The sequence below is a fragment of the Carettochelys insculpta genome, chromosome 8 (genome assembly GCF_033958435.1).
Source record: "Carettochelys insculpta isolate YL-2023 chromosome 8, ASM3395843v1, whole genome shotgun sequence".
NCBI classification, from domain to species: domain Eukaryota; kingdom Metazoa; phylum Chordata; order Testudines; family Carettochelyidae; genus Carettochelys; species Carettochelys insculpta.
The window spans coordinates 2,986,162-3,009,915 of NC_134144.1; the positions used below are offsets into that span (position 1 = coordinate 2,986,162).

The 23,754-nt window shown below is 49.6% G+C and overlaps 1 protein-coding gene across 1 annotated transcript in view; it reads left to right on the top strand.

Moving 5' to 3' along the window:
• LOC142017121 (aryl hydrocarbon receptor-like) overlaps nucleotides 1-22,949 on the top strand; it is a 90,404-nt gene extending 67,455 nt beyond the window's left edge. Inside the window, exon 10 of the mRNA XM_075001780.1 lies at nucleotides 22,868-22,949. Within this exon, the coding sequence (XP_074857881.1) occupies nucleotides 22,868-22,922 (55 nt within the window). The 3' untranslated portion in view covers nucleotides 22,923-22,949. The remainder of the gene's footprint in view (nucleotides 1-22,867) is intronic.
• Nucleotides 22,950-23,754: the final 805 nt, after the last annotated feature.

Consider the following 23,754-nt stretch of genomic DNA (forward strand, 5'->3'; position numbering starts at 1 on the left):
GCCCAGTTCTTAACACAGATATCCCAGACACAAGTGTGATGCTTTGTACACGGTCCTCAGTGGAGAGAAATAAAATCTGCTTGCCCCTGCAGTTGCTGTTTTTTAGATGTCCTGTGGGCCAAATGGTGAAGAGGCGGATGAGAGAGTTACATTCTTCCAGGAATGTTTAGAAGTAAATACATTAGTGAAAAAAAAATCATTCCAAACATGGGCCAAAGCCACCGATAACTCCAGGGCTGCCTCTTGGCAAAAGTGTCAATAGTCTTCCCACTGTGAAACTTCATCTTCCCAGGCTACAGTGACCAAGTCTTTAACTCCTCACCTCCCTGGTAATCTGCTCACTCCCTTGAGCCCCGAGCAGTACCTCTCATTTGCTGTCCCACTGGAGTCGAAGGAAAGGACCCCCCCAGACAAAGGAGACCCCAGGGAAGACTAGATGGCCACCCCGGAGTACTGCCATTCCCCAAAACATTGCCGAGCTGGAACCCGGTGGGCGAGGCTGAAGCGTCATTGGAGCGATGTGCGGGGGCGGGGACAGCTCCCGTTAGTTTGCTGACAGCCGGAAGAGATCCCAGCTGGTCATTCTTTAGCTCTGCTGCTCGTGCAGGGAAGCCCTGACCCCTCCAAAGCCGGGGCAGCAGCCCCCGCCCTTGCTTAACCAGCCCCAGGTCTGCTGCACAAAACCCTAGCAGTCCTGGAGCACGTGACGGACTAACACATTTCCTTATTAGGCGATGACCTTCAGTGGGTCAGACCCACTTCCTCAGAGGTTCAGACACCTGAAAGCTCGTCCCCTCCCCGATCAATACGTGTTAGGCTCTAAGGTGCTCCAGGACTATTTGTTGTTTGTGAAGGTGCAGAGTAGCTCGCCCTCCCCCTCCCGCGGAGACGGTGTCTGCTGCGGTCCCAAGGGGCTGCTGCTCCCGGCCATTGGAACGTAGCAGCCGGAGAAGGTGACGACACCGGCAGCAATCAACTTGAGACCTCAGTACGGAGCTTCCTTCCCCATCACCCCCAGAGCCTGTTGGAGTCGATTCAGTTGAGAAACCTGCAGCGTATAGTATGGGATTTGTACCCGTGTCCGCTGCATGGGTCCCCTCCACGCAGAATGTTAGCACAGTGGATTTTATGTTATTTTTTAGACACCAGTTTTCCTTCTCCCCACCCCACAGCCCAGTCTGACCCGCCCTGTATAGCTGGCAGAGATTGTTCCTTTTCCATGGCCAGGCACTCACTTCACCTGATAGAGATCCATTCCACGTTCAGCCATTTCTACTGATCTTTGTCTTGGGTTTTGGTCTTCTAATGAAGTACGCTGCTATGGAAAGTGCACATGAGGGAGGCTTACGGCTCTGCTTGCGGCCTTGCAACAGGAAAATCCCTTACGGGGAAAGGGCAGGGCTGGAACTGAGTCGTCAGCTAAAACAGAGACAGAAAAACGCTGCCCTGCCTCCAGCGTCCATGCCGGATGTTGCAAATGAAGCCATGGCTCTCCCAGGAGAGAGGAACACAATTTACACATCTCCCTGTGCAAAACCAATAGGCTGAAATGTTCCACAGATGCCAGCCTGGCAGCAAAGTAGCTAACAAACAGGCTGGTCCTGGAAGAAGCCAAGAAACAGCAGGGGGCGGTGACGCACAAGTGCCTGGGGGGCAGAGCTCTGTGCCCTTTCGCCCAAGGGGCTACAGGGGGGAAGAATCATCTTGCCACTTGATCCCCTGGTGGCAGTGAAACAGACAGCCCAGATTACGTGTTTTGGCTCCAAAGGGCTGCAGCGCTCACTGATCTTCCTGCCAACTCGGCTAGTGCCACAAGGGAGGTCATTAAGCCTCCCCGCCTGGAAGGAACAGCATAGATGTCTTGTGTAACGAGCTGCCCAGGCCTGGGTCACTGAATCCCACAACTCTGGATCTAAGATCAAGGGTCTCTAGGGGCTTATGTTTCCATGGGTTTGGAAGCTCATCCTGAGATTCAGTGACTCACTGACATTCAAGCTGTCATGACTGAATGCCTGTAAAGGGTTAAACCCAGAGAGAGTGGGTTCTTTGTTGGCAAACAGTAAGGTGAGCCAATGGGAAACAAAAGGGATTGTTCTGAATCAAAACATTTTCCTGCTGGGGGCGAGGTCTTCCTTTTGCCTGGCCGGAGCAGAAAGATGGGGATGTTTAATCCTGAGCAAGCTTAAGGAATCCAGTAAATATTCAGGCCACAACACGACCAGGGCATACAGATACGTAAGTAGAAAGGAAAGTTTAGGTAAAGGTGATCAGGTTATTTTTTTATTTTGGGTTTGTTCTCAGGACTTCTCAGGCTGGCTGATGTATTTTCCCCCATACACTGTAATGCCTAAACTGAATACCAGGTAAGTAATTCTCTGTGCTTTAATGTGTTTTTTTTGGGTGCTTTGTAAGACCTAGCAACCAAGTACACGTTAGCATTTTCTTGGTATACTTTATCTATTGTGGTGTTAATAAATTACTTTTGATTCCTGGGCCTAGAGAAGGGTCTGTGTATATCCTTGTTGAAGACTGAAAGGTCAGCTGTCAAACTGCAGCTTAATTTCTTCCTCTTTGTTTCCACGCTCTCTCCCAAGCGAGGGTTAAGAGCTTTGGGGTTACCCCACAGGGAGACATCCCATATGTGTCCTCCTAGGTCTTAAAGGGGGGGTTTCTCATTTGGTGGTGGCAGCTGCCTCCAAGGGTCAGGGAAGCTGTGACCTTGGGAAGCTTTTAAGCAGAGCCTATAGAGCAAGGTATTTTTAAGGTCTCTTGTGGGCCCCACGTTCTGCACTCGGAGTGTCAAAGTGGGCAATCAGCCTTCGCACAAGCCACCAATTCATCTGCAGAGACTGAGCCTCTGGAACCAAAAGCATGAACCTGCCTGAACTAACAGACTGAACTATGCAACGCCATCTGGCCAAGCCTTAAGTGGACTGGCAGTGTGTGTAGGCGGGAGGGGGATGATAACCCAGGGGGAAATGACATAAATATTTCAACACCATCAACATACATAAGCAAAGGAAAAATTCCAAGCTGGTATTCATGAGTTTATTCAAGATAGTCGCACGTGCTTACTCCGCCAGTCACACATTAGGAGGAACAGTAGAGAACAGTTGGGTCCTTTTCTCCTGAAGGTGTCTTGCTGCACGGACAGGTAGGCTGGCCTGGCAGCAAAGGGCTGGGTGAGAAATGGGCTTCTGGCCCTGCAAGAATGTTCAACTTTTCCCAAAAGATTGTCCCTTCTGAACTGGGGAAAAAAGGTGAAATCTCAAAGTTTGCAAACCAGCTTTCTGTTTGCTGGGCTCTGCGATGGGATGTCCTATTGTCCCATGCTGCTAACTGTAATGCAGGCCAGATGGGTCCCTTAACCAGGAAGGCTTCCCTGGACAGGAATAGAAGCAGCTGTAAAACCCAGGAGCTGCGTACAGAAGGGACTGCTGGGAAAAGGCAGGGACAGCCAGGGGAAGTGGAGGAGTAAGCAAAGGTCACAGCTACTGCCTGAGAGTACTCGCCCAGCATCTGGTGAAGTGAGTCTGTGCTCGCGAAAGCTCATGCTCAAAACTTGTCTGTTAGTCTGTAAGGTGCCACAGGACCCTTCGTTGCTGCCCCTGAGAGAGAGGAGGCTTTGTGAACTAGTAAGAGAGACAAGGTGGATGAGAGATGGGAAATCAGGAAGCTGGTCCTTCTGCCCAGTTGCTGACCCTGAGCTCTTCTGTCCATTGCTGAGAACTACTGGCTTCTATTTCCACTGCAGGCCCCCCAGACAGCCTATCCTGTCACTCAGTCTCTGTTCCTACAGCAAACAGTGCCCAGTGCCAGGGGATGGCTTCCTTTTTCTCCTTACCGCTTTCTTTCTGATCAAATGCCTTGGAAATGTCACCAGAAATCCAGCCACCGCACTCATTGTTTCACATTCATTTTCTCCTGCTGGACCTTCTGCACTCAAGGAGTTGCTAAAACTGCAGAAACTGGGCTTCTTTCAAGCTTAATCAGCTTTGTGACTTTTGCATTGGCTAGTTTTCTGTCTTGCAGCTCGTTGTTTGTTTTGGCTTGTTGCTTTTTTGGTTCCCAGCCAGCAGGGCAAGTAGGAAGGGTTTAGGGGTGCAGAGCTTATCCACCGGTCCCAGAAGGCAGAGTGTAACTGCCTCCTCCAGCATGCATAGGGTGTTGTGTTACTTTTAGGGACTGCTTTCTTTAGGCCTTGTTTTGAAATGGGACCAGCTTGATTTTTGGCTTATTGTGACAGCTGGGTGCTAATTTACTGTGCGTGAAAAATATCACAAGGTAATTGTGTTAGTCTGTATCTGCAAAAATGTCCTCTGGCACGTTATAGACTAAGGATTTATTGGAGCATAAGCTTTCGTGGGCAAAGACCCACTTCATCATGTTGCATCTGACAAAGCGGGTCTTTGCCCAAGAGCACTTATGCTCCAATAAATCTGTTGGTCTATAAGGTGCCACAGGACTTCTCATAGTTTTTGCATATGAAAGTTGGTTGCAATTCATGAAGCACTCTTTTCCATGCACCATACTGTGGGTAGTCATACTAAGACCCCCCAGTCATGTGGTAGGCTTTTTAATTAGACTTCAACACGTACAAGGGGACAGATACCAGGCGTGTCCTTCTACATTTGCAGGTAGATATGCACACAGAGTAACTAATCTCTTGTGCATCTTCTGATGTTGCGAGTGCTTCAACCATCATGTCCCCTCTCAGCCGCCTCTTTTCCAAACTCAACAAACCCAGTTCTTTCAGTCTTCCCTCAGAGGTTGAGTGGTTCCTGGCCTATGCATAGCTTCCACCTGCAGGGCCTGGGTCGGGCAGCAGTCTCCGGTTGTGTTCTCGAGTGCCTTCCATCACCCCCTTGAATATTGAGGGGTGTTGACTTTTGAACCCAGTTGAGTGACAGATACTGGATGGTTTGGATGCCGTTAAATATTGGGTTGGGTGAAAGTTGCAGCTGTGTGATCAAAGACAGAACTGGACCCATGTCTGATACCTTAGGGCCCCAAATCAGTCAAGCATCCCTATTCACGAAGTCCTCGTGCTTTAAAAGCCTAGATCTCAATAGGAATGCAACACAAGGCTGGTGTTAAGCATGTGCTGAAGTGGTTGCTGAACAAGATGTAAATGGGGAGATCCAGGCCGCACTTACACCTTGTTCCCACCACGAGCTGTTCCATTAAAACCAAAGAAGCTGCTTTTGCAGGGACCTACTACTGACTGTGGGCAGGGCTGGTCTGTACAGTTAGCTCACAGCAAGGTAGGGCGTGTAACTCTACCGCTCACTCGCACACGGGGCACTGGCCGGCCATGGGGAACCTGCTGCCGCTCTCTAACAGCTCGGTAGTGCGCTCAGAGCTACTGTCCATGCAAAGAGGGGAAGATAAAAGCATCCTGCAACCAGCGGGGCTGGCAGCCATCATGGTGCCTGGGGCAAAGTGGGAGGGGAGCCTGGCGCTGCACCCCCAGAAGGGGCGGGGCCTGGATGGAGGGGGTGGGGCCAGAGGCAGTTGCCCCCCAGGGCTGTGCAGAGTGGCGGAGCAGTGTATTGACCATCAGAGCCCAGGCCCCTGTGAAAAGCTGGGCCCTGGGGCAACTGCCTCCTTTGTCCCCCCCATCGACAGGTCTGCCTGTGGCAATGTTAGCGCTGTCGACGTGCACAAATCACCATGTACAGACGAGGCCCAAGAGTGCAGCATTTGGTCTTAAATCCCCCAGTCAGCAGAGCAGTGGGTAGCACGGCTGTGTTCTCTCCCCACGTGACTCCCCCACCTGCATGGCTGTGTCTTTACTCAGCCCAGTGCCCGTTCCCCACCCGGTGTGATGGCAGCAGGCCTGTGGCGTGGTTGGTACCAGTTCCGTCTCCAGCCTTGCAGCTGATCTCGCGTACCGGAGGCGCTGTGCTCGCGCAGCCCCCGGTAAGTGTGTTTGACAGGACTAAAAGCTCTTGAATAAACACACTGTCAGGGCCAGTGCAACAGGCCCTCTAAAACTGTCAGAGTCGATTCTAGTGTCGACCTGTTTAATGCAGCTTGTCTCTGCAGAGGAGAGACGTGAACCCTTAAAAGCCAGGCTGTAATGATTGGCGCGTCAGGAAGCATTAGTAAGATCCACTTCAGGCTGGGTGACCGCTAGACGGTGCTTAGTTCAGGGTGAATTGGCTCCCAGTGGCGAGGTGAGGGACCAGTTACCTCAGAGCTCTGCACGCAGGGATCCTCCAGGGCCAGGCCAGGCAGAGCAGGTGGGGAAATACTCCTGTGTTACCATTCCTCCCCCACACCACTGGGACCCCAAGGAGCGCTCTCCAGAGTCCAGGGTCTGTAGGTGGAGAGGTGGTAGAGGGGACCTGGGGGGCACCTCATTCCCTGCCCCATGGCACAAGGACTCAGTTCCAATGTGGAAACAGCCCACTCCCATGCTAGCATTGGGGTGGAGCCTCTCTGAGCTGGGCCAGGTTTGCTTGGGCTCTGGAGGAGGCACCCACCGTTGCTTCTCCATTAGGAAGGAGAACTCTCTTGCTGCTAAAGGAAGGAGCAGCTGGTCCTTCCCGCACTCCCTTTTCTCTCGGCACCGCTCTACTTCTCCGCAGAAGGGAGGTGATCTCAGCTGCTGGTATGAGATGGCTGGGGGTTGGGGGTGGGGCTGATAGAGGAGCCCACATTAACCCAGGGTGGCAGATTGATTCCGTACCAGACAACACCTGGTGGCCTGGCATGATAATGCTGTCACCCCTCAGGGTAACGTCCCCCTTGGGTGATTTGCTGTGAGTCAGAGCCTGGCTCAGCCCCACCCCTCTGGCCCATGCAGACTGGTGAGAGACCAGAAGGGAGTTAGTGTCTCTCCAGAGGTGATCGGGGCTTCAGCATTCTGGCAGGCCCATTTCTGTGCAGTTACGGCCTATTCCCAGAAGTATTAAAACTGTTGCTATGGCAGCGGGGTTAGTACCTGCTACCCCGGTTTGATTTTTCCCTTTGAACACCTAAACATCACTAGCCTGTCATGGAATTGTCCCAGAACACACTGAGCTGTGCTGTTATCCAGGGTTCAGGCTGTGTCGTCTGCAAGCTGAGCACACGGACAACTTCCCAGGAGAGATTCAAATGCAGCGTGCCTATTGCAGGCAGCACTGGCGCATAGAACAGTTTATTCTGCACAGGGATGGAAAAAATTAGCAGGAACATTGGTTCCAGTTACCATCTGTTATTTTGTTCAGAAATTTCAGTGATCTACTTAACCATCTTGGTTTGAGCTTTAACTTGGTGTTGGATTTGGTTGTTTCTGTTTCAGGATGGTCAGCTTCCTTCTCGGTGTGCACCATCTCTACCCCCCGGTGTGCTCCTGCCTTACGAAACCGTCTGTGTCAAGGGCCAGTCTTGAACGGGTTTGCACCTGAGGGCTGTGGGCTGCTATGTTTTTTTCGGTAATGCTGCAGGGTTCACAACAGACAGAGAAATCCTCAGGCATTGTGCTTTGTTTTGGGTGATGCTCCATGTTTTCCAGTTGTGTTTTCAAATCTCACATGAACCATTGCAAATGTTCAATCGAGAGAGACAGAGGCTGAACTTTGTGAGGGTCCAGTGGTAGCTGGAGAAAAATCCCTTTGGACAGGAAAATTGCCAGATGGTGCTTTTGTTGTGACAGCAAGGGGGGAAGTTTCCATGTAGGCTGTCACATGGATGGTATTTACTGTCCACACACAGTGTGTGCACTCAAAAAAGAGTTTTGTTTGTACAAGCAGTCAAAGGCTCACAGGCGATGGGAAGCAGACGGATGCTTCACAGCAGATACGGACAAAGGAAGAACTGTGGTTGCTGGGATTAAATGCTCTCTGGGGAGCTACTCATCCCAACAATGTTATTTCTATACTAAAATGGGGGAAAGGAGCCTCACCTGAGAGGATGCCTAAAAGCCCCAGTTGTGGGAGTAGCGAACCAGTAGGGTTGATCTACTTGCTCCTGTTCTTCTGAGCGCTGCGCAGCTTCTCCTCTTGCCTTGGCTCAACATATAGGTCTGATCCGTGCCTGAGCTCCACTCTCATTCCAAGCCAGTGGCCTCAGGCATAATCTGACCAGGGTGTTCATAACATTGCACTGAGAGAGACCCCCTTCTCTTTGAACAGAGTGGTCCTGTAGGGCACAGAGTATTCTGACACCTGGACTCGCAGACCTGAGTCCTGCAAATGGGAAAGGACAGGCTGCAGAGTGTTCTGACAGAGGATGGATTTTCCATCCCTAGACAAAGCCCTGCCTGGGATGATTCAGTTGGGATTGGTCCTGCTCTGAGCAGGGGCTTGGACTTGAGGACCTCCAGAGGTCACTTCCAACCCGATGATTCTCTGCACCTTTGAATCTTACTTCCCCCTTGCTGGACCTCCCCCCCTCCGAGTATAATTTACGGGGGCCTGGAGGCCCTGTGGGGGCCCAACTGGGCTGCAAATTGTGGTACGTGTCTGAGGGGGGCCATGTTACGCACTTGTGTGGGTCCCAGAGAAATTACATTGGGCCCTGGGCTCTTGGTCTGCTCACAAGAGTCAAACACACTCACTTTCAGGACAGAGTGGAAGGGGTGGGGCCTGGGGAATTCGGCCCTGCTGGAAGGGACCCCAGGAGGTCAAGTCCAGCCCCCTGCCCTTCCCCCCAGCCACATGCAGCAGCCCTGCAATGGCCATTCAGAGAGGTCTGGAGCTGACACTGCTACTGCTTCCGTGGTGAAGGCAGCTGGAGCTTGGGACCCCTCTGAAAGGCTGTGTCTGGGGGCCCCCCGCAGTTGGTAGGCCTGGCTGAGCAGCCCCGAATCTCTCCTGCGTGGCCCCCCAGGCACTCAGCTTAAAGGGTCTGCAGCTGGACACAGAGTCTGCTGCTGGCCTGCAAGATGCAGGTAGGAGGCAGCCCCAGCTTCGCAGAGCTGAGAGCAAATACGACCTCCCCCCTTAGATCCTAAAGCACAGAATGACACAGCACCGGTGTTCGCAGCCCGGGGCATTCGCTCCCCAGCCCTTCCCTGCGCTGAGTCAGGAATCCCCAATCCAGGGCGAGCAGGAATCACTCTACAGTGCAGGCTGTCCCTCAGACACACTCCAGTCCATGCCTGCCCCCACCCTCACACCCGCCTGAGCCTGTCTCAAACGCCCGACTCCGACTGGCAAGCCCTCCGCCAGGAAGGTCCCCAGTGACCTTAAACAAGTCCCACATCGACTACTAGCAAGGCCCTGGGAGCCACCTAACTGAGTCTGTCTGGGCTCCCAGATCGAGCCATCGACTGTGTCAGGAGCTCGCTGGGGTCCTTGCAGCTCCCACTGGCCGTGGGACTTCTCGCTAGTGTGGTGAGTGTCCCAGCCGGCTCATGCAGCTCTACTTGCTGCTGCACTTCCTGTTTTAGAACCCAACACGCAGCCCCCAGGCCTTTCTTTGCAGGGCAGGAGTGGCAGAGTGGGTTTAATGCAGAGGTTGCTTTTCCAGCCCTATCAGTGCAGCAGGAAACATCTTTTGATCCGTTAAAAGTGACTCCAGGGGCCAGGAATACCCATCAAGCCAGTGTATTGTTGTGCCTCCGCACTGTAAAATGCACACGTTGGGAAGGAAGCCTCATACACCGTGACAATGTAAAGCCACCCGCTAGGCATTCATTGGAGTAGAAACCCTCTCTGATTTAAAACATTACGGAGCGAGTCCGAGGAGAAATTCTCTGCTCGAGTTGGAGTGTGGCTCCGGTAACCAATTCCCTGCCTTCTCTGCTCTCCCTCCACCACCGCCCCCAGCGCTCTTCCTCTCACTGAGGCTAAAATAAGTCAGCGGGCTCATTGTTAGCTTCAGCATCCCTACTCAGGACGGCTAACCGCACCTCCGGCTGTACGAGAGGGAGCACTTCCTTGCGCTGTTGTTCCCCTCCTTTTATCTTGCCCACACAAACCTACCAAAACGCTGCGGCGGGGCAGGAGCGCGCAGAGGGGTCCTGACATCAGCTCTTTCGGGCTTCATATGCATACGTATTTCCTGACTCCAAACAGAGAACTTTAAAGGGGAAGTGATTCTCCTGCCGGACAGTGAGGCTGAGATCTCAGCGCCCTCAGGGGCATTGCAGCCAACCGCATGGACTTGTGCATGTCCTGCTTCCTACACAGTCCTTAACCTGTGCTTTCCTCGCTGAGAGCTGCTCGCTGCCTCCCTGTGCTGTGCTGCCCAGTGCAGCAGCCTGGGAGCTGACCTTGTCCTCCCCCGTCAGGTTCCGCACCTTCCCTGCTCACTCGGTTGCTAACATACCTGTAGACAAGGCTCCCTCTGACTTTTTTTTTCCATCCATGGGCGGAATAAATTTTGTTATGCACAGTAAGGCATTTGCGGATGTGCGCCACCAATAGAAGCCCACGCCGTTGGCTGTGGGTGCTTGTGGTTGCTCTGCTAATCAGCTGGGCGGTACCAGGGTCACTTTTGTATAGAGCAGCACTGGCTCCAAAGCCCACTACGCTGGGCGGTCTGCCACGTGTAGCCAGAGCATCTCCTGCAGTGCACACAGCCCGAAGGAGTGGGGTCGTTTGCGCCGGTTCAGCAGCGAAGTCAGGAGTAGAATCCAGTCCCTCTGAGTCCCAGACCAGTTCCCCCACCCCTCAGCTCACAGTCTAAATGGAACAGTCAAGACTTGGGTTGTTCCCTGGCTTGTGTTTTTGGGGATGCTTTGAGGGATGAGGGCCTAATCAAGTCTCATTAGCTTCAGTGGTGGGGACTGCATTTATCACATCACAGGAAGTGCTTAGCAACTTAGAATCCATCTCTTAGGGCTTAAAAACTTCCAGTGACTTGAATGGCTTTAGATCAGACCCTGGCACTGAGAACTCTGTGAGTACCAAAACCTCTGACTTCTATGGCACTGGCTTTACAAGGCCACATGCTTCTCCAAACAGTAACATCATCAGTCCTACCATCCCATGTAAAGTAACAGTACAATCATAAATTCACATGCCTTATTTATAGGTTGAAGTTAAATAGCTCTTGAACACCTCCTTATGGTGTGTAGCTCAGTCGTTTTCAACCAATGTGCCGCGACACAATGGTGGGCCATGAGAACTGTCCAAGATTGCCCTGAAATTTCGTCAGTTTCCATTCACTGCCCCTCTGCAGAGGGAGGAAAGGGTGAAATCGACAAACCCCTTGCCAGCTGGGACTCAGGCAGCCTTGCTGCTTGATCCCCAGTTGACACGGGGTTTGTCAGTTCTTTGCAGAGGTGCTGTGAGGGGAAATGCTGACCCTGCAGAGGTCCATTTGTGCCAGGAGACAGCAGAAATGCTGCTTCCCAGACCAAATGGACTGGTGGGGAGGGGAGCCTGCTCTCTTAAGTTGCCTCCACCTCTATCTCTCCCCCCCTGCTGCCACCTCCCCGAGTAATCAAGTAACCTTTTCAGCAGTTACTTGTTTACACAACATCCCATGTGATCCCTTTTAGCTTGTTGTATGCGTTACTATGTTGCCAAGTTCTCTAGTAAGAGCTAATCATAGTAAGTGTAAGCAACCATGATGTTTATGAGTAATTGATGCAGCTGAAAAAAGTGGATGTGTCACTGAAGCATGCCGTGTTACTGACAAGGTTGGGAACCGCCCGTGTAGCTTGTGCGGTAGGAATAACTGGTCAAGAGCCCCTCTGTCTGCACTGAGGAGTACACATCTCCTAGGAAACAACCCCTAGACACTCCAGAGATGTGCCTCCAGCCAGAGGCAGGGCCTGGTTAACCAGTGTGATTGTTTTTGGACAACAGAGTTGCACTAAGCAACTCCAAAGGATGGTCTAGCCTGGCCCCATGAGAGTGGGGTTGGTCTGTAAGAGCTGCCGACTCCCTTTGTCATGACTGACCTGCAGAAGATCGGTGTCCCATGGCAATTGAGGAAGATGTGCTGTAAATGGTGAGTCACTCCTCTCATTGGCAAGTTCAGCCAACACTGAAAAACCAACACGATACAAACCGGCCTCCTGCCTCCTCTCTGTTAATGTCTCTGGGAGTCAAGCTGCTTTAGTTTTCAGGAACAGTTTGCTTAGAGGCTTTCCCTTGAAGAGATTCAAACCGACACTGTTCCGGTCTGAAGAGGACTCAGCAATGCCTAGACAAATGCCGGAGTTTGCCTTGCGTTCCTTTCCTGCCGAGTTCAATTTCATTTGAAAATGGGCTAGTCTGTTCCCTTGAAAGACTCGCCCGGCAGAGACATCCAGCAATAGGATGGGAAGGGTGGATGAAGAGAAATGTAGCCCTTTTCTTTCAGTTCTTTTGGTCTTTGCAATTAGATTTCTGTCAGAAAATCTCTGTGAACATGGCCCTGTAATGGCCCCTGAGAACCACACACATAGCCCCATGCACTGATTTCTTATCCAGTATTAATCATAATGGGTATTACACTCGTGCCTAGGGACCAGCTAAGATCAGGGTGTCCTTGTGCTCCACACTGCACAAACACAGTGGTACAGTCCCTGCCCCCAAAGAGCTCACTAATCTGAAACAAATTCACTTTTTTACCTCTCATCTGAAAGGGCCTGATCCTGTGATCACCTCCTCAAGTTGCCAGATGCCTCTGTTTCTTGCTAAACTCAGTTTTGGACACTACCTGCTTTCATCGACACAACTTCTGTCGACACCCAAAAGTCGACAAAACAAAAATCACCCGCATATGTTCACACTTGTTCCCTCTGGCCACAGATCACGTCCACCCTGGGGGAACCATAATCGACCGCGTGAGCAATGCATTGTGGGTATATATCCTACAGTGCTGTGTTATGGGAAGCCAGAGCCCATCCCTGTGCATTGTGGAGTTCCCACCGAGTTCTCCCACATCCTCCTCAGCTGCTGGGAACGGAATCCTGAGTAGCTCTGCGAGCTGTCCCTGGTTCGGAGTGTCCATGCAGCACTGCGTTCTGTCCCCTGTGCCCTGCAGCAGCCGCCTGTCTGGGCAGAGGAGCAGGCGCAGGCCTGCAGGGCAGCAGAGCTCAAAACACTGAGCCACAGCGAACAGAAGAGGCATTGTGGGGTAGTGGCGGAGGCTAGTTCTGCCCACAAAACAAACAGCCGTGTCTCCGCTGGTTCTTTGTCAACAATAAAAGGAAGGGAAAAGAAAAGTCTCTTGCAAAGCTGGAAGAATTTTGCTGCCAAAAATGGGTTTTTCACCCAGCACAAGTCACACTGAAGTGTGAGTGCTCCACTGTTAGGTCACCAAAAGGCAGTTTTGGGTGACCAAACTTGGTAGTGTGGACATCCTGAAGGCTTTATCACAGCCACAGCATTGCAAAAGCCGACCAGCTGAGCTTTGTTTACACTCATTCACTCTTGACCTTGCAAGGGGGAGGTCAACAAACGTCGTTGACAGAGCTGGAGTTATTATTTCAAGGGAAAAGCCATCTGATCTCACCTTTCCATGCATGGTGTTGTGAATGCTCTGCCTTTTTTTCTGAAAAAAACCAAACCAAACCAAAACCCTACAAATGTAGGCAAACCCTAAGTCGCAGGAAAAGCTAAGCAGCTCCAGATCTATGCAATAGTATCAGTCCCCGGTGCCCTATGTTTTGCAGGTGTTTGCTACATTTCTTTTTGGCTCCCCTGGGATTCTTTCTCTTAAATTCCCACTGTCATCGCCAATGGTCCACCCCTAGCTGGATGAAGAGCACTAGTGACAGGTGGTGTGATAGCTGCTGTTGACAATAATCACCACCTCATCTAGACAGGTCTGAGGAGGCCCCTGGCGTGTTTCAGAACCTACTTTTTCTGAGAGGTTCCATCCAACTTTTAAAGCCTCTGCTTTGTTTTCACACCAGACGGTCACCGCATGAGCCATACGATCTGTGGCCTATAGGAAGAGAAACAGCTGGAGCAAATTTCAAGAGGACAGAAGTAGCACAGGCTGTTGCTGGGGGTTTGCCATCCACTCTTGTCCTGGAAAGTCTCAGGGTGTTGACTAGTCTTGTGCTTTCCCTTTGGGAATAATATCACACGTTAGACAGTCAGAAAACTCCACCTCCACCTCTATTTGCCTGAACGAAAACAGAAAGTTCTTTGTATAACTGAGTTCTCCCTGAACTGACATTTTGCTTTCCAGGGAGTGGCTGACCCTTAGTTAAACTTGTGTTATCTGAAAAGAAAATATTTCCTATTTGAGACGAGACAGAACTAGGGCCCGGGTGAAAAACATCTCCATTCTAAGAGCACCCAGAAGACATCTCAGGAGAGCTGTACACAGCTGGTATATTCCGAAGTTACACCCATGTAATAGATTCATTATCTGTGCGAGAAAGCAGCCGCATACGGGGCCTCAACTCATTCACAAAAGGTAAACAGCGGTGATAAAAACAGCCATTCCTCGCCTGCATAAAGGAAGTGGCTGGCGCATGACAAGGTGCACCGTTTGGAGAGTGATGGCCGTGCAGGGTCTGGTTATCTAAAATACACACAGGATGAGTGGCTGCCAGAGGCAGTTACAGATGGGGTTTTTTCCACTCTCACAGATTCTGGCATAAGGGTGATGGTTCTGGTTGTTGGGATTGTTTTAAATGAATTCCTAACATGAGGTGATGTTGATGAGGAAGGAAAAATGCATCTTTGTTCAGGGGGCAAAGGAAGGTGGCGGCTGATCCAGCCCTTTAGTACAACTCCCTGTCCAGTCTGTGCCTAATTCATGCTGCCTTTCTATTTCACCATGGGTTTTGGTGCAAATGGAATCAAAAAGGGGAGCTGGACTTGTAGCGTAACAATATACTGCTTAGCACGTCCTATATGTGTGCAAAGGGCCTATCAAATTCAGGGCCATGAGAAACATTTCACAGACCACATGGTCTGACCTTTTGTGTGCTTTTACCCAGGACCATGCAGATTTAATGAGGGCGACCAGCGTTTCCCAAAGTCGGGGTCCTGACCCAGAAGGGAGCTGCAGAGGGGAGGGGAGTTAACAGGGTTACTTTAAGGAGGTTGAGGTATTGTCTCCCTTTCTTCTGCACTGTCATCAGGGCTGGGTGGCTGGAGAGTGGAGAGTCATTTACCAACTCCGCTGGGGCAGGAACACAGAACGAGGTGGTGTGGGTTCTGCAGTGTGCTCCACCTCATTGGGACACCAGGTGAGGTCCTTCTTGGAAGAGCCATCAGGCTGAAGTTCCACTGAAATTTGGTAGCCTGAGGGACGGAGGTGGGGAGAAACCAGGTCACTGGTCGCACCATCCTTCCATGACCCATGGACGTCTACCAGGTCTGCAGCAGTTGTTACTGCACAACCACGGTGGGGCTGAGGTGGCAGGAGAGAGAAAGGGGCAGCTGGTGATAGCACAGCTCTGGGCATAGGCTCTAGTGGAAGATGGACGAGGCGGCTCCGCTCCTCCAGGTGGAGCAGTGAGCGGAGGTGCGGGGAGTGGGAAATGCAACTTGCTGTTCAGCGTGGCCTGAGGTTACTGCTCATCTGGAAGCTTCACAGCAGGGGCTTTCCCCACCCACGACAGCTGCGGAGCAACCTTCTGGCCCCTCTCACGTGTCCGGCCAACTTGCTCATCTCCAGGCACACGTGAATAAACAGGGCACCCATTAACCAGGTGTTCCTCGGGCTTTGCTCATGGAAATCAATTCAAGGAGTGATTGCTGGAGCCCTCTGAGCTAGGAGCAATCAGAGCGATGGTGAATAATTAATGGACACCCTGACATGTGCATCAGATGATAAAAAAAATGGATGGGTGCCGAACACCAAGCGGTTAGGGGCAGAATTTGGCCAGCCCTGGAGACTACAGTCAGAGAGGAGGCGCCCAGCCATGGGTCAGCATGCCAGGCCTTGCGGATGGGGGCTGGATGTCCCAAAATCTAGGGCCAGCCGGCAGTCCCTTCCTAGCTCTGCCTGCTCAGCTCCCTCTCCTCTCCTGCCCTGGGGTCACACAGCCAGAGCAGTGGTGTCCATAAGGGCCAGAACTGAACCACCACCTTGACTTGCATCCTGCAGCGCAGTGGAAACCAGCGGTGACCCAGAGCTCAGTGCAACGCACGTGCTGCAGGAGTTCAGGAGGCTGCATCGTGCACCAGCTGAAGTTCCTGAGTGGGTCTGAGGGAGACCCTTGTGCGCAGCGCACTGCATTCATCCCAGCTGACGCTGTAGGTCACAAGCCCCGGAATCGCGCTTCTAGCAGCAGGGGGAAGGCACAGGCTGCCTCTTAGGAGTGTGCTGCAGCTGAACGGCCGTACTAGTGAATGTGAATATTTATCTCATAGTGTTTCACTTGCTTGTCGCATGTTACCATTGGGGACCTCAGAGGCAAGACATAGATTATTTATTAAAGATGTATAACAAATTATCCTCACTCCAGGCAGTCTGTCCTGGCCGTATTCTTGTGTAGGCCTCTAAGAGTCCAGCTTTTTAATAATTAACACATGATATTGATGTTTATTTTCAGCATTGTTTCTGTTCGATTTAAATTTTCACCGTTGTAGGGAAATACAGGGGAATCAGACAACTATTTATTGACAGTAGAAACTGAGATTCCAAAAGTTAATGTTTATAAACCATTAAACCACAAACTGTCAACATCTGATATCAAAACATGCAAAGTAAATATCCCTAAGTAAACAAAATCAGTCCTATTCCTTTGTGGTCTGTATGTAAGAAGCCTCATTCAAACATATAAATAGCTGGATTTTGACTCTCATAAATTCTGACGCTGCATTGGTTGTACTTTGTAAATGTCAGCTAGTAGGGATGGAAATAATTCTTTTGTCAGTTTGCTTGTGCACAGGGAAACTGACCGGGACTGACAAAAATCTAACCCTTTCAAACCTGCTGTTATGGTAGCACCTTTCCCAGGGCTGTGCAGTTTCTGTCTTCCGTTATGGACTGAACAGATTTCCCCTTTTTTTCTCTTCTCTAGCAAGAAAAGCAAGTTTGCTATTGAGAACTGGCAGTTGACTGAGGAGTTGCATCAATGCGTGCATTTATGTTGGTGAAAAGGTGGTGGCAAACACTGAAGACAAGTCAAAAATTCATCTCTTATTGCATGAACCAATATGCACAGCTGTACAGATAGGTCAGTTTTATATTATGCTCATAGTGATTCCAGAACAAATCTGTAGCTGTCCCTTGAATTCAGACGTGGGCCACACATGAAAGGTGCAGTGTTTCTTAAACTATGTTCTGCGGAACACTGGTCCTCCAGGAACAACTAGCAGGGGAGCTGCGAGCATTTGGAAAAATATTTCAAAGTGTATATCTTCTTTTATTAAAACCAGATTCAGTGCTACAATTTCATTGCTATGATACCCGATCAAATTACTTCCTCTTGGCTTTGCTGTATACGTTGCTGGGCTTTTTTTTGTTTTCTTTTGTTTTGTTACTTTAGTTTGACAACCATTTTTGGACGAAAATTTTCATAGGTGTTCTGCGTGTAAAAAATACTATTCTTTGGTGCTCGTGGCTTCGGAAAGTTTAAGAAAGACTGTTATAGCAAATATAACATTTCTCCAAACCTGCTCTGCCACCTTCTGGAAAAGAGGCGCAATTACCATTTGTTCTTATTTGGGAAGTTTTATGGGAAAAAAGGACTAATAATAATTACCACATCACCTTTTCATATCACTCTTCAAACCTTACCTTGTCAGTCCCTAGACCACTGTAAAGCACTGTAGAATATCTTGATTTTTGTCACAAGTCTCACAGTCTTTTCTATTTTTCTTAATATCCCCCTCTTAGAATCATATGTGTGAGGACAGCTCAGCCTTAATTTTTAAAAATAATCTTGCCCTAATGATTGTGGAGGAAAGCTCAAAGGTGGGCAAAACTCAGGAGACAAAGCAAAAGGCCTCTCCTTATTATTTTTGTCTTAAGAAAACTCATCTTTGTTCATAGCTTCCAAGGCTGGAAGAGACCACTGTGATGCAATCACCTGCAAAACACAGGTCAGAGAATGTCCCCAAAAGAATTCCTAGAGTATGCATTGTCGAGAAATGCCTAATGTTGATTATAAATTCTTAGTGATGGAGAATTCACTATAGTCCTTGATGAATTGTTCCAGTGGTGAATTACTCTGGCTGTTAAGTCTTCACATAGTATTGCCTTTCTGTGTTTGTCTAGCTTCAACTTCCAGGTGTTGGATTGTGGTATATCGAAGAGCCTGTTAGATCGAAGAGCTTGTTATCAAATATTTGCTTCCCAGGTAGGCCCTTGCAGGTTGTAATTAAGCCATCCCAGAAGTTTTTCTTCCTTCAACTCCAGGAGCTCAGTTCCCGGAGCTCAATCTACCAATAATGCAGGTTTTCTAAGCCTTTAATAACGTCTTTTCTCTGAACCCTCTCCAGGTTATCAACATGCTTGGGAGCAGCTGCAAGGCATTGTGCTGATGATGCTGTGCAGTTATTCTGCAGCATCATCCCGATTACCCAAAGATCCAGGCTGAGTCCTAAAATTTGGCATCTATATGAGTGACGGGATTTTTCCCAAGAATTCCCTTTGTGCTGTCCAAGGTCCAGCATCAAGTCAGTGGCAGAGCTGGGGATTAGGTTTCAGGAGTTCCTGCATCCCAGTGTGTGGTGTCCACTAGGTCAGGCATTCCCTCTATAATGATGTACAAAGTACACCACATAACATGGTGTGAAAAGAGCCTACGCATACGGTACACCAGTCACTGCATCAAGCAAGCACCAGCTGGACAGTCCTGAGATGAAGTGCCCCAGGCAGAAAGGAGGTGCTTCCCAGGTAGCAGCTCTGCAAAGTACCCACCAAAGTCCTGGCTTGGAACGCCCAGGGATAGAGGTGAGAGGCTTGTCTGGTCCCAAGTGCCCAGACAAGCCTCTCTGCTAAATCAGCCAATCAGTGTGAGGGAGCATTTCTCCTCTTCGGGTGCTTTTCACAGGAAAAAAGCTCAGAAGGTTCCCAGAGAATTTGCTGGACCACGGGAGGTCAATATTGTCTAACACATTACCAACACTTCCACTGCTCACTGGGTTCTTAAAAGACACTTAGGGTGAATTACAGCTAAATAATAGCACAGAACACTGAGAGACAGGACGGGTGGCTGGAAACAAACTTTATGGGACCACAGGAAACTTGGCCACACCCAAGATAAGTGGTCATCCAGCTAACTAAAATCATGCTGGACCACAGATATTGCTGGACCAGAGAGCGCTGGACTAGAGAGGTTCAACCTGTATTCAAATTTGGTGCCCTCCTACTGGGTAGAAGGGTGATAAAGAGCTGCCCATATCAAGAACATCTTGAGTTGGCTTAACTGAAAGCATCAAAAATCTTGGAAGGGTTACTCAATCTGGTGCTACGGCCTGTACCTGATTATCCCACATCTAGTAGTGTGGGGTTCTTCTAAAGCATCCAGTGATGGCTCCTGTTAGTGACAGGACTTCAGGTCACATCCTGCATTCCTAAGAATGTATGTTCTCTTCTCTGCATGGCTAAACTTGTTGGCCATGAGTCAGTATTTCCATGATGAGAGATGGTGGACGCTGTCACAGTGGGTACTGAAATGCGATGGTGGCAGGCGGTGGAGTCCATGGGTCGATTTAGCCACAGAAACAAAAGAGATTGCAGAACACCGAGAAGCCCTGTGGCACCTTGTAGACTAACAGATATTTTGGAGCATGAGCTTTCGTGGGCAAAGACCCGCTTCGTCAGATTGCAGGAACTTTTATCTGACAGGTGGAGCGTTACAAGGGGAGGGAGTGGATTTTGGTTTGGGAAGTGATCACCTGCCTCTCTCAGTACCATATGGAACTGTTGAGTGGTTGGGATTTAAAATACTGATACCTCAGCTGTCCATGGGATGAGATGGGGTGGCCACCCCAGTCCCCGAGCTTCTGGGGGCCCCATAGCAGATGCCCCAGCTGTTCTCTGTACAGGAGGGGAGCAGATTACCTGAGGCAGAGCGTGGCAGCGGAAGCAGTGGGGGGGTTGCCTCCTCTCGGCTCCCAGCTCCCATTTACCACATGGGCAGTGCAAGCCTGTTCCGCTCTGCCCTGCTGCCACAGAAGAGGGTCTCAGTGGGGAAGGAGATAACAGCACAGTTAGGGGGAGTGCCCCACCACTTCACCCTGCCCCAGGTAAGCTCTTGCCTGCTTGGTCAGGTGGTGGGTAAAGGGGCAGGGTGGGGGTAGTGTGGGGCAAGGGCGGGGCCCATGGTACGGCATGAGGGTTGGTTTGCCCAGGGCCCCTCACCTGGGACCTTGGGGGAGTTGCCCCATGCGGCCCTGCCCCCACCACTTGGGATAGCCCCGGCTGATGTGATCCATAGTGCAGCAGAATTTGAAACACCACTGTTTTCATGGCCTTTAGTGGTCACTTAATCCTCAGAGAGAGGATTTCAGTTTAATCTGGATTGCAGATTCAGGTTGATCGGAATTACTGTCTGTTGTTCTGGGAGGGAATGTGCCTTCCGTAGTTCACTGAACGGAATGAAAAGGACGGGAATGTCTCCCAGCCATGCAAAGAGACGTGAGTGATATTTGTCTGTCTTAGTGCACATATGAGAGAGAGCCAGTGACTGTCTGATGCACATGTAGAATACACAGCAGGTAATAGTCTGGCTGGGAATTTTGTCATTGTGCATTTCAGCTGCTTTGCCTGAGAAATGGTAATCCTGAATTTGTTTTTAGCTCATATTCCTTCTTTTGAAAAGGAATTTTATTTTTACATAGCTACGTACCTATTGCACACATTTGTGCTGTGTCAAATGGTATGTTTCAGAGAGAGCTTTACATGTACGACTAATGCAGAACTGAATGGTGTTTATGCTACTTAAAATCCTAGGGTATCACACAAGAAATTTAAGATCTTACTATAAAAGCTGTATTTCCTCTTTATCCATGTTACAAATACATTAGATAGGTTCTACGTGTATGATATGTATTATAATAGTTGTGTGTATGTCTGTGTAGTTTGCATGTGAATAATATGTGCTATAACAGCTGTGTATGTCTATACACACATACCAGGTATACTTTTACCAGTGGCGATGCTAAAAACCAGCCAACTTACCCCTTCTCCACCTTCACCCACCCAAAAGCTGAGGCCAGGAAAAGGAACATGTCTGTGGGTGGGGAGGGACCCAGACTGGAGTTTGGGGCCCAACAGCTGGGAGGCCATGAGTAGAGTCCTGCATAAAATCTGAGGGTGCTGCCATACTATTTCCTGCATCTATGAATAGATTACACATTGCACGAAAAACGACATTAAAACCATGTGATTTAGGTTGCAAAGTCAAACCCTCACCAGTGGGAAATACCAGGACTAGGGTCCCTGTGCAACCTTAATTCAGCATCCTGATGCGTAGGTGTTAGGACACTGAAGTTAATTACATGACCTCCTGCAGTGTTTTTGCACAGCACTGCCAGCTTTTTTTAGTGCTCAGGGTGGCCCAGGTCTGGGGCTGAAACAGCACTGCCCCATGAAGGAGACAGCTGTCCGTAGGACAGGACATCTGCCTGGGTTGGTGCAGAAGCTGGCAGGTGAGTAGTGGAATGGGCAGGGGTTGGTGGGAAGGAAAAGGAGGGTCTCCTAGTTGAGACCATTGGATGCTGCTCTGGAGAACTTGATTCTGCTAGGAATGCTGCAGAGCTCCCATGCGCTGCTGGGTAGGTCACATCAACCCAGCTTGTCATAGATGGAGTTCTCTTCATATCCCAGGGGCCTGACTTGATATGCTGGAGACTGGCGTCCAGAAGTGCTGAGCACTCACAGCTGCAATTGGAACCTACAGGAGCTGGGCCTGGAGTGTAGGAAGTACTACAGGTTGAACCTCTCTAATCTGGCACTCTGTTGCCCAGCAACATCCATAATCCGGCATAGTCAGCCGGATCCATTTATGTGGCCAAGTTTCCCTCACTGCCATCAAGTCTGTTTCCAGCCACCAGTCCTGTCTCTCAGTGTTCTGTGCTGTTATTTAGCTGTAATTTACCCGAAATGTCTTCTACGAGCCCAATAAGCAGTGGTAGTGTCGGTAATGTGCCAGACCATATTGACTCCCCATTGTCCGGCAAATTCTCTTGTCCAGCATAGGTCAGGTCCTGAGGGCACTGGATTAGAGAAGTTCAACCTGTATATAATGCTAAGTACTCTGAAAAATCAGGTCCTTGGTGTCTGGCCACCCCCCGATCAGTAGAAAGGTTTGACTTTCATCTTTGCCCCAGCTCCCTTGTATGAAATAGAGACAACGTGCACCCCGCTCACAGGGGGCAGATGGGAAGATGAATTAATTAGTGTCTGTGTAGTCCTCCAGATACTATAATAATACACACCACAGAAAAACATGAGGGACATTCTTAATCCTCTACCAAAGGCTGGTTTGAGCAGTGTTGTCCTACATGAGGCCTGGTGGCAGGCACTGCACAGGTGAATAAAACAAAACATTGAACAGCTGCTCATTCAGAGAGCAGTTATCTGTCCTGTGTGCTGAAGGAGGCAGGAAGGAGTCTTCTGGCTAATAGAGTATATGAATGTGTAACTAATGGCTGTATCATTACGCACACGGCTACCTGAATGCTAGGGTCTCCTAATGTTTGCGTGCTTGACTTTGATCTCCCTTATGTTCTTTTAACATATTTTTCTATGTGACATGAAGAACTTTACACATACAAGAGGCGGCTGGCTGCACCTTTATTAAGGCTGTTCAGCACTTCCCATTATGAGACTTTATTTTATGTGGCTTATACTTTTGCCTGAGTTTAAGCATCCACTTTTGAATGTTCCATGCCACCTGTCTGCCTCCAGGTTGGGTTTGGGTTTTAAATTTGGCCAAAATGGCTCAGCAGTTTCCAGGCATGAAGCTAGGGAGTAACCCTTTTTTGCCCAACATATGCCTTATCTGCAGGCTGGCACTTCAGTGCATGATAGCACTGTAACATCACTCACTATCCCCCCCTCTATCCTTCAGGATTTACCAAACAAAGCTGCAAGAACCCTCTGGACCTGAGTTTGACACCTTGTGAAAAGGCCCATTATATGCATTCAAAAATCCAGCCCTGCCAACAGCCCAGCACTGACAGATGCTTGGAGCTGAGCTGTGTAACTGAATGAGCTGCTCATCCCAACCAGAAGAACCAAGCTGTGCCTGTGCAGACAAAGGACATTGCAATGAGATGAATGGGACCAAAGTCTTCCCTGATGTAATCCCACTGACTTCAACAGTGGAACATCGGTGGACCTTTGTGTTTGAATTAAAGAGCGTAACTGAAGGAAGGTAAGTAAGCCTATGCTACTAGAGAGGATGCTTTCTAATTATCCTCTTTGAGTTAAGTGAGTGTTGAAAGTGTTGAATTGCAGTTAGGGCAAGAGTTCGCACTGCATATGTACTGTATACTTTAAAGAGTTTTTCTGCTTGATCACAAATTCCTCCTACATGATAAGAGGTAGGACAACCAAATTCCGTGTAGGGCTTTCTCATATCATAATGTACAGTAAGGTCAGGGTTTGGCTGTGCCAGGAAAATGGGATGTGCCTGGAATGGGATTGCTTCCCATAAAACCATACAGAAAAGAGACAGACTCACCACAATAGGTACAGTCCTTAAACTGAAATAGAGTGAATGCTGAAAGAGACGGAACCAAGAGGACCCAGAAAAATAGGATGAACCTGAAGTAGAATTGCTTCTCAGTATGCCTTACAGAAAAGAGATAAAACAGAGACATTTGGAACGGTGCTCTCTTTTTGCACAGCTAAATAAATGCTTGAGGTTTGCAGATTAGAAGAAGATATTATTGGAAACTAATATGCTACAGCCCTTTTAGTTGAAACAGTGTATGATAAGAGCGTACAAAGATT